The sequence below is a fragment of the Salvelinus sp. IW2-2015 genome, linkage group LG5 (assembly GCF_002910315.2).
Source record: "Salvelinus sp. IW2-2015 linkage group LG5, ASM291031v2, whole genome shotgun sequence".
Taxonomy (NCBI): Eukaryota; Metazoa; Chordata; class Actinopteri; order Salmoniformes; family Salmonidae; genus Salvelinus; species Salvelinus sp. IW2-2015.
The window spans coordinates 9,636,779-9,646,119 of record NC_036844.1 but is presented as its reverse complement, the minus strand read 5'-3'; the positions used below and the strand labels follow the sequence as shown (position 1 = coordinate 9,646,119).

General features: G+C 41.1%; 1 protein-coding gene across 1 annotated transcript in view; it reads right to left on the bottom strand.

Moving 5' to 3' along the window:
• The window catches only part of LOC111964485 (multiple C2 and transmembrane domain-containing protein 1), a 65,820-nt gene extending 57,365 nt beyond the window's left edge, over positions 1 to 8,455 (bottom strand). Inside the window, 1 exon segment of the mRNA XM_070443545.1 lies at positions 7,761 to 8,455. Coding sequence (XP_070299646.1) covers positions 7,761 to 8,279 — 519 coding nt within the window. The 5' untranslated portion in view covers positions 8,280 to 8,455.
• Between the last annotated feature and the right edge of the window lie 886 nt (positions 8,456 to 9,341).

The window sequence follows — 9,341 nt, the reverse complement described above, 5'->3', positions numbered from 1 at the left end:
CATATTTACTCTTGAGTGCTGTCCTGTTGCACCCTCTACAACCACTGTGATTATTAGTGTCTGACCCTGCTGGTCATCTATGAACGGTTGAAAATCTGTTCTGTTATAATCTCCACCCGGCACAGCCAGAAGAGGACTGGCCACCCCTCATAGCCTGGCTCCTCTCTAGGTTTCTTCCTAGTGGGCTTTCTAGGGAGTTTTTCCTAGCCACCGTGCTTCTACAACTGCATTGCTTGCTGTTTGGGGTTTTAGGCTGGGTTTCTGTACAGCACTTTGAGATATTAGCTGATGTACGAAGGGCTATATAAATTGATTTGATTTGATAGAGGACTGAGGGTCTTCCAAATATGGAAGTGTGTAAATAGTTACCCATGTTATTTTGTAAATGTATATATATTTTTTTTCATATTTTTTTTCTATTTTTCCCTTCATTTTTGGGGGGTGTGTTAGAATACCATTTTGGTATTTTGTATATAATTATTTGTTTCAAAATGTATCCTTCACCAATTGGCACTTGGGTACATTTGGGCTACTTGTGTGGGACACCTGGGTGAATTCATGATAAATGTCATGTAGCACACTCATTTGGAACTATCTATTCTGAAACTTCTCACAAGTACTTTTGCCCTCTTATGTTTTTCACTTAAATTGTCCCCAAATCATCTATACTGAATGTTTGTTTTATCTTGTTCATTTTTAAAGATGAATGACAACAATAAAAAGAAAAAACGTATGGTTTTTTCATTGTAAATATATCTGAAACGCACATCTAATTGTTACTAACCAATATTACCTCCCTACATACACCCATTCGAGCATCATTACCTCTCCACTCTAACCACAGACCGCATAGCCTCCACACCTTCCCTATCCAATAACTTATACACACACATGCAGTACCAAAGAATATGCTATTTAATTACATTGCTTCATTTTTGCCTGCTTCCTTGTAATTATTATTTGTGGTCCTGAAAGAGCTAGAGGCCAGTTAGTAGTTATCTGATAGTGTAGTGGTCTTCCAAGTCGGTGAAATTGATAATATAGAGGTTGGGGGGGGGGGTATGGGTTTGTAGATCGAACCGATGAGAATATTAGTGTGTAAAATAACTCTTGAACCTCGTTGTTTATTAACCTTGTCGTTCATATATGTATTTTGTTCTTTTTAGGTTGTATAGGGGTTTAGGGGTACCTATGTTTTGGTTAAACAATGTACCGAGCTGAAAATATAAAGAAAGAGGCCAGGTCTCACAAGGCGCCTGTCGTCGACACAATGGGGGAGGGGATCGAAGGATTCAAGGTGCTAAAATTAATCAAAATAAATAAATCTCAAAAACAGAATTACCGAACACAAGAAAATATAGTAGTCTATAATGTGATAATCAGAAAAAAATTTGTCGTTGTGCTTAGTATGCAATACCACAAGAACAATTACAGATATAGTTTCTGATTGAGCTCAGACCCCAAAGTTAAGAGCCCCCCATGCCGGCCTGCCAATAACCTCCGATAATAAAAAATCCACTGCTGCTGTACCGTGTACAGCTTGGTTTTTTTTTCCCTTCATAATTTTTGCCGCTCTACGTATGGTTTAATATGCTTCCGGTGAAATGCGAAAAAATCCTGCATTGAGGCCCATTTTGTGGGGCGCGGCCAAATTTTGCGCCGCTGTTGCGCCCGCCTCATGCAGGTGGTATGTGTGGAGCACAGGTCAGCTGCTTGTTCACCTGCACCCGCCTGCAATTGCTAATAACCCATCCTCAACTATCAGCGTTTATGATTCTGATAAAGATAGCACCTCTACAGACAGTAACTGCGCATTCACATTCTCTCAAGACGCTGAAAGAAAGAAATCATATTTCTCCACTCCTGTTCCCAAATAAAAATGTAGCCTACATTTGGTGTGTCATTTTACTGCAAAAAATGCTTAATTCTGAAAGGAGTAAATATTAAGGCTCGGTGAGAGGTTATAGACCTACAGTCAGTGTCCAGATTTCAGTTTCCATTTAACCCATCTGAACAGTAGGCTACAGTCCCCTTGACGTGCCATAGGCCTATTTGAAGTTCCCGTCATGTGACTGTTGAATTTGTATAGCGCCTCACAATCATCACACATAACATAGCCGGCACTGCTATCATCCTCTTTTCCCACTTTCTCTTTATTCAACCCGCCTGCCACCCACCAACCCTTCATCCACACAATATTTAATGACCCTAAACCCACCAAGCATCACTAGGCGACACACGCACGCATACACACACATACACACATACAAACCAACACACAAACACATGCATTTATCATGTATTGGCATGCAGGGCAGAGACTGCAGGAAGTGTGGGGAGAGAATTCTCTACAACAACAAAAAGTCTCTCTCTAAAACAGAAAAAAGGCTCTCGGTAGAAGTGCCCCTTAGCCATAGATCTAGGATCAGCTTTCCCTCTCTAAATCCTAATCTTAACCATCATCCCTACATAGTGCACTACTTTTGACCAGAGCACTATTGGCAGCCAAAGGCTCCCTGTTGTAACGTGATGATACCTGCTGAAGACTCCACCACTATTTCCCTATTTTTCCTTTTCCAAGTATTGTGAAAGGTTGTCCCCAGTGCAGGCTCAGACAGGTAATCGCTGGAAAATGTCCCTGCGGTACAGGAATTTATAACGCTCTCTGTCATCCTCACTTCGAAACACACACACCTCTCTTACTCACTCCTTTTCTCCATAAATACTCCCCCTCTCTCTATTACTCGTTCTGTCTTTCTCGACATGATCTCTCTCTCTCTCTCTCTCTCCATAATTCCTCTCTCCTTCCCTCCCTCTCTCCGGTACGATGCAAAACTTCTCTAGAATAGAATAAAAACTTAGGATTATATATCTAGATCAGGAATTCCGCCACCCTGTAGTGTTCGGATGTAATGGATATGGCTCAGTCTGCAAAAACACATTTGGTCAAATTAGACTCTCTTTGTCCCTCTCTCATCATAAAATGTCTCTCTCTCTCTCTCCTAACTCTCTCTCTCCCTGTCTCACTCTGTTCCTCTATCCATAAACTCTCTCCTCCTGCTGCTCTCTGTCTCTCCCTTCGATCGCAGTACTTTCTGGCAAACAGTCGAGCATTTCTGTAATGGATACTAAAACACAATCATACTTGGGAAATCAAGCTGGTTGTTCTGCACAAAGCAAAGGAAATGGAAGTAAGCCACTGGGCACAAACTGGTTGAATCAACATTGTTTCAAGGTAATTTGTCAATGTTTTGTGATGTGAAATCTACGAGGAAAATACATTGGATTTGAAAAAAAGTTATCAACGTAAACTGTTGTTTTGAGGGTGAAATTCCAACCACAGGATTAGTTACCAAAGACAAACCTTGTATAAAGATGTTGAATTTGCACATAGAACAATGTCAGATCTTCAACGTTATATCCACTATCTGAAAAAKAAAAATAGGATGGGCAGAACCTCCTACTGGAGAATTGATCTATCTACAGCTACCCTTTCAGTTCCAGGGTTTTATTTACCAAGCCCTGCTTAGCGATGATATTTGTCGCTGACTACCATTGTGCTATCGTGAGAATGATTGTTGAGAGATCTCCACTTAAAAACTAAATAGATTCACTGTTGCTATCAAAGTTATTCCACTCATATATCATCAATGATGCTATTAAGGCCTATATAGCGTTTGCAAATCAACAGCTATCGTTTCAATTCAACCCAGGAATCAACCAAATAAGACAACACGTAGGCCTAGGGCTTCAAGCTCTGGAGGATTTAAAAATGTACTGATATTGAATTGTGTTTGGTAGTCAACGCAACCAAATATCAACATTTGAAGGAGATGTATCATCTGCTTGGATAGTTCCATCTGTGACACTGACTTAGTCTGGCTTTAATTCCAGTTTGTCTACAAATTAATAATTTATATGTTACGCCTCTGTCTCAACCTAAAAAAGTTAAAGAATAGGACATTATTTAAAGTGCATTTAATGTTTGATTTGATTTAGTCCTATTCTCTAAATTCGATTTTTGGTTGAGATGGAGACGTGAATCCAACATATCAATTACTAATTTGTAGACAAACTGAATACTGTAATTAAAACCAGACTAAGTCGGTGGCACAGATGGAATCATCCAAGCAGAAAATAAATCTCCTTTAAATGTTGATATGTGTTTGAGTTGACAACCAAACACAATTCAATGTCACTTTATAAATACAATAAATAGCTTATTAACTTGTCGACAAGGTAACAGATTATGTTTTGGATTCACGTTTCCAACTACAGCAGCGGTCACTATTTCATCCACATTTGCGATCGAATGGTCAATCTCCAAGGCATTCCTAGTCGATCACCAAACATTTCTGTAAAATAATGACCATCATTGTGTTTGGAGGAAAAAGGGGGATGCTTGCAAGCCGAAGAACACCATCCCAACCGTGAAGCACGAGGGTGGCAGCATCATGTTGTGGGGGTGCTTTGCTGCAGGAGGGACTGGTGCACTTCAAAATAAATGGCATCATGATGGGAGAAAATTATGTGGATATATTGAAGCAACATCTCAAGACATCAGTCAGGAAGTTAAAGCTTGGTCACAAATGGGTCTTCCAAATGGACAATGACCCCAAGCATACTTCCAAAGTTGTGGCAAAAATGGCTTAAGGACAACAAAGTCAAGGTATTGGAGTGGCCATCACAAAGCCCTGACCTAAATCCCATAGAAAATGTGTGGGCAGAACTGAAAAAGCGTGTGCGAGCAAAGCAGGCCTACAAACCTGACTCAGTTACACCAGCTCTGTCAGGAGGAATGGGCCAAAATTCACCCAACTTGTTGTGGGAAGCTTGTGGAAGGCTACCCAAAACATTTGACCCATTTAAACAATTTAAAGGCAATGCTACCAAATACTAACTGAGGGTATGTAAACTTCTGTCCCATTGGGAATGTGATGAAAGCTGAAATAAATCATTCTCTCTACTATTATTCTGACATTTCACATTCTTAAAATAAAGTGGTGATCCTAACTGACCTAAGACAGGGAATTTTACTAGGATTAAATGTCTGAGTTTAGATGTATTTGGCTAAGGTGTATGTAAACTTCTGACTTCAACTGTATGTACTGTTTCACTCTACTATGCCCACAAGCCAGGGTTGACAACGGGTGGACAAGACCAGGCACTAAATCAGACTGGGGGAAAAGATCTTTTCTACACAGAAGTATCATACAAAATGATTGCCTCATGATCTTCTGAACTTCCCAATACCGTTCTGATGCATTTCAGTCACCACAAACCATACTGTCTTCAGATTGAAATACTGTCAAAAATACTATCAGACTGATTTGTAATAGAATGTCATAGCCCAAATTAAAAAAGTTAACATTGGCCGTTAATTACATGATTACCTGGTGGGGTTTGCAAAAAATGTTTGATGTCAAAAATGGGTCGCTGGCCAAAAAYGTTTGGGAACGCCTGTGGTGGCCTGTGATGTTAAACAGTCGTTGTAGAGATCTGATATTCTGCACAGCGAATGATACTATAAAGACACAGAAGAGCCTTGTCTAGAATAACCGCCTGAGCAGCAAAACTATTCCACTATCTAAATATGCCATGCTGTTGTGTTATTTAATGGCCATATATTTTATAGCCGCGTGGGGCTACTGTGGTGATCATGTAACCTAATGAATCACACTCCTTCCAGTATTTGGGAGCACGGACTGTAGGCCATATATTWGGCATTTTGACTGTTGTATTTGCTAAGTCCACTCTGTGTGTAGGCTTGTTATAGCCATTTGCGTTGCACAACCCCATCACGCAGAGGCTATATCCATATCAATAAATGAGAAAAAACAAAACATTGATTAAGTCTTGGCTATAACCTGTCCTGAGCGAAATAGCCAAGGGGTCCCAAATGGTCAWGACTATCTATAGCCTATTCTTATTGCCAGATCTGTTTTCCCTATCAGCCACTGCATGTGCTTCTTCAACTATTTTGTTTAAAATGTATTCAGAGGCTATATTTAGAGGCCTGTGAGCTAGGGTATCTTTTGAAGTGTAGGCCTATAATGAAAAGTGTTGCGATATAGGGAATAGCCTATATGGAGACTACCTAATGTCAGACTTAGCCTACGTTTAACAACTACCTCGTTCGTTTCAAAGTTAATATGTTCTTTATTTTAAAATCATATTAACCCTGCCTACAAAATATGCTTTGGCACGATTTTGAGTGATGAAATACATATCTAAATATTCTATATTATAATATTTTGAGTGTCAAAGAGCGTTCATACATAATTCATAGATTCACCAAACATATAGTATTATTCAGTTTCATTATTCCTGGTAGATACTACTGGTTATGACTGCAGACAGAGCCCAGAGAAAGGGATGGTGCAATATTGAATTAATAAGGTGSATGCATGGGGATGTCCACGTCACCCAGAGATATGTSCATGCTGTAGAGATATACCTATTGGACTGAAACTTCACTGTTGTAGGCAAATTACAGCTAGTGGTATCTAGACTTGCGCTGGCGAACARATCCAGTACATTAGCTACCTAAATGTGAAGTAAACTCAACTGAGTATTAGGGAATTGAGACTTTTAACTTGAAAATGCGCAGGATACCTCTTTCCGGTTTCCCTGACTTCTGTTTTTTTATACCGTGTTATGCTTGTTCACGTAGCACTCCGCACAGGCTGTTTGGTGTAGGTTGTTTTTGTTGGTAAGATGAAACGGCTAAAAATCTGAAAGGTATTACTGTACGTCAGAATTGCAACACGAGATTWGTTCAAGCCTAAATGTTTTAACCATAATCGTAACATGGTGTTTGTATGTTCACAGATGRMATTTCACGTTTACGTTTCATGTTTCACGCATGGCTGTTCTTACGATCCTAACGATAAGCMCGTTCAACCTTTTGGCAGCTATCTGGCTCCATACTCTTAGATCATGCATTTCTACTCCCTTCCCTTCCCCACACAACAAACACACACACATTCTCCTTTTCAGAAACACTATGGTCTTACATTGTCTTATCTCAGACCCACTTGGACACCAATTTGTTGTCTCTCAGAGGAAAGCAGATCTTTAACTAACTATATATACACTTCTATTACCCCCTCCCTTCCAAAAACCCAGGGATTGTGTTTTTCTTATTTTATGAWATATGATCTGTCTTGTCATTGTGTAAAGACACACAACTGTAACCTGTAGTCAACAGGTCTGGTCAGGCTGCAAGTATAGTCTACAGCTGTTGTCTTAGCTGGAAAACACACATCATGCATGCACGCTCACACACAAAACTAAAAGGTGAACCATACGACCATCAGGTCAACCTGTCCTGCAGGTATTGTTATGCAATGAATGTTTACTTACCCAAATGAACWGTTAAACAAATGAAACTGTTCATATTTGTTTGGTCGAGCATCCCAAGGTACTGTTGTCTTTGGTTGTTAGCTAAAGGTAACTTCCTTTGATGATGCGGGTGCTGTTTTACACCAGCATAGTAGTTCATTTTAGCAGCTTCAATGGAAATGATGGTTAGCCTAGAACCCTAAATAAAGGCTACAAAAGATTATCCAGGGGAGTGTTAGAGCTAGAATATATTGTAACGGGGTGGTACAGCACATCGGAATTGCCTGTAGCTCTAATATTGCTACTATAGCCCACATTATATATATATAGGCTCCATGTACATGCTGCAAAGAAATTACTCATGTAGGGCTAATAGAGACAGGCTATAGCGGTCTCTTTGTTTCATTGATCCTTACCTGCAGGTCAGCTTTATCCAGCTGTGCCTCCTTCTCTCCTACATCGCTGTCACTACCACTCGCTGAAGGGTCCGCAACCAGCCTCTCCAGGCACGAGGACCCCAGCGAAGAGCTCTTGTGGTGGGACTGCACCAGCTGTACTAGCGTGGGCTTCGGGATTCCCGAGCCGCCAACGACTCCCTGTGTGTCGGGCTGCATCGTCTCTTCGCCCGCCTGTCTGGAGCTGTGGCTGGTGCTCGGGTCCACTTTGCCGCAGAGGGGCGACTCCTGCAAGTCCAAACCCACCGGTTCGGAGAATAGGTCGGGCTGTGAGGAGGAGATCACCCGATCCAAAACAGGGTGTTTTTTCTTCTTGCGAAACATCCACAATGATCCCTTCTCCTTTTTCTCATCTGGGTTTCTGGCGCTGAGTTTGGGGCTAAGGATGGGTTTGGCTCTCGCTTGAAATTGTTTCCACATTGTGTTTTGGTGGGACGAGGACGAGGATGCTTCATCGTCGTTCTCTTCACTTTTCTCCATTCTCTCCTGCTCGTTCTCTCTCTGTGTGGTGCGCTGCTGCTTTCGAAACGATAAGTGTCACAGCCTGATGGACTGACAAGGCGCACTGGAGACCAGCAGCTATTGCGCATTACGCAGTTTCTCCTTTGAAGACACCGCAACGTTGCTTCGATGCTCTCTGTAGGGTAGACCAATGGAGTGAGCGATAGTAGCCTAATTGCTTTACGCGGAAGTACGCTGATTTGCCGTGAATGGTAGGCTACTCTGCAAAGGGGGTGTTTTCATTTTGCCCAGATGTTTCAAAACAATCCTATTCAACAGCCCGTAGGGTGCCAAAAGATTCCTGTCTGTACATCAGGTAGACTACAAACTAATAGGCATGTGCATAATAAATGATCAAATTAGTATTACATAATGTGAGTAGCCTACCATCAAACTAGACATGCTGTTATTTTATACCAAGCTGGTTAAATAGACCTATTTAACCCAGGGGTGTAGGCATCGGTGGGGCTGGTTGGGCCAAGGCCCACCCACCAAAAATAAAATGATCTTTAATTATCAATGTTCCAAATGGGACATTATTTGTCTTTTTACCTACACATGCAAAAACCCTCAGATATAAATAGTAGTTAAGCAGTGCACTGGGTTAGTCAGATTTGATTAAATATAACAGAGCAGATGACATGAAATTACATTCACTCTCACTGGATGGTTTGCCAAAAAGAACTAACTGAAAGCCACACCACCAGTAATCCATGAACATGACTGCATTGAGGCATATGTCACTGTGCTTCTGCGGCTAAATGCACCATGCCTCTGCCTATTTCATTTGCTCATTTAGCAAATAAGAGAGTTCATATTACAGTGCCTTTATCACAGTCAACACACCTATATTTGAGCTTTAATTAACTTTAAAAATGCAGCATTTTCGCTCAGATATCACGTTTCAGGTAAGACCAAAATGYAGACTGTGTTGAAGTAACAATGTTTATCACAGCCACAGGGGCAGGCAAACAACAGGTCAAGACAGGCAGAGGTCGATAATCCAGAGTAGTGGGGCAGGGGTACAGGACGGCAGGCAGG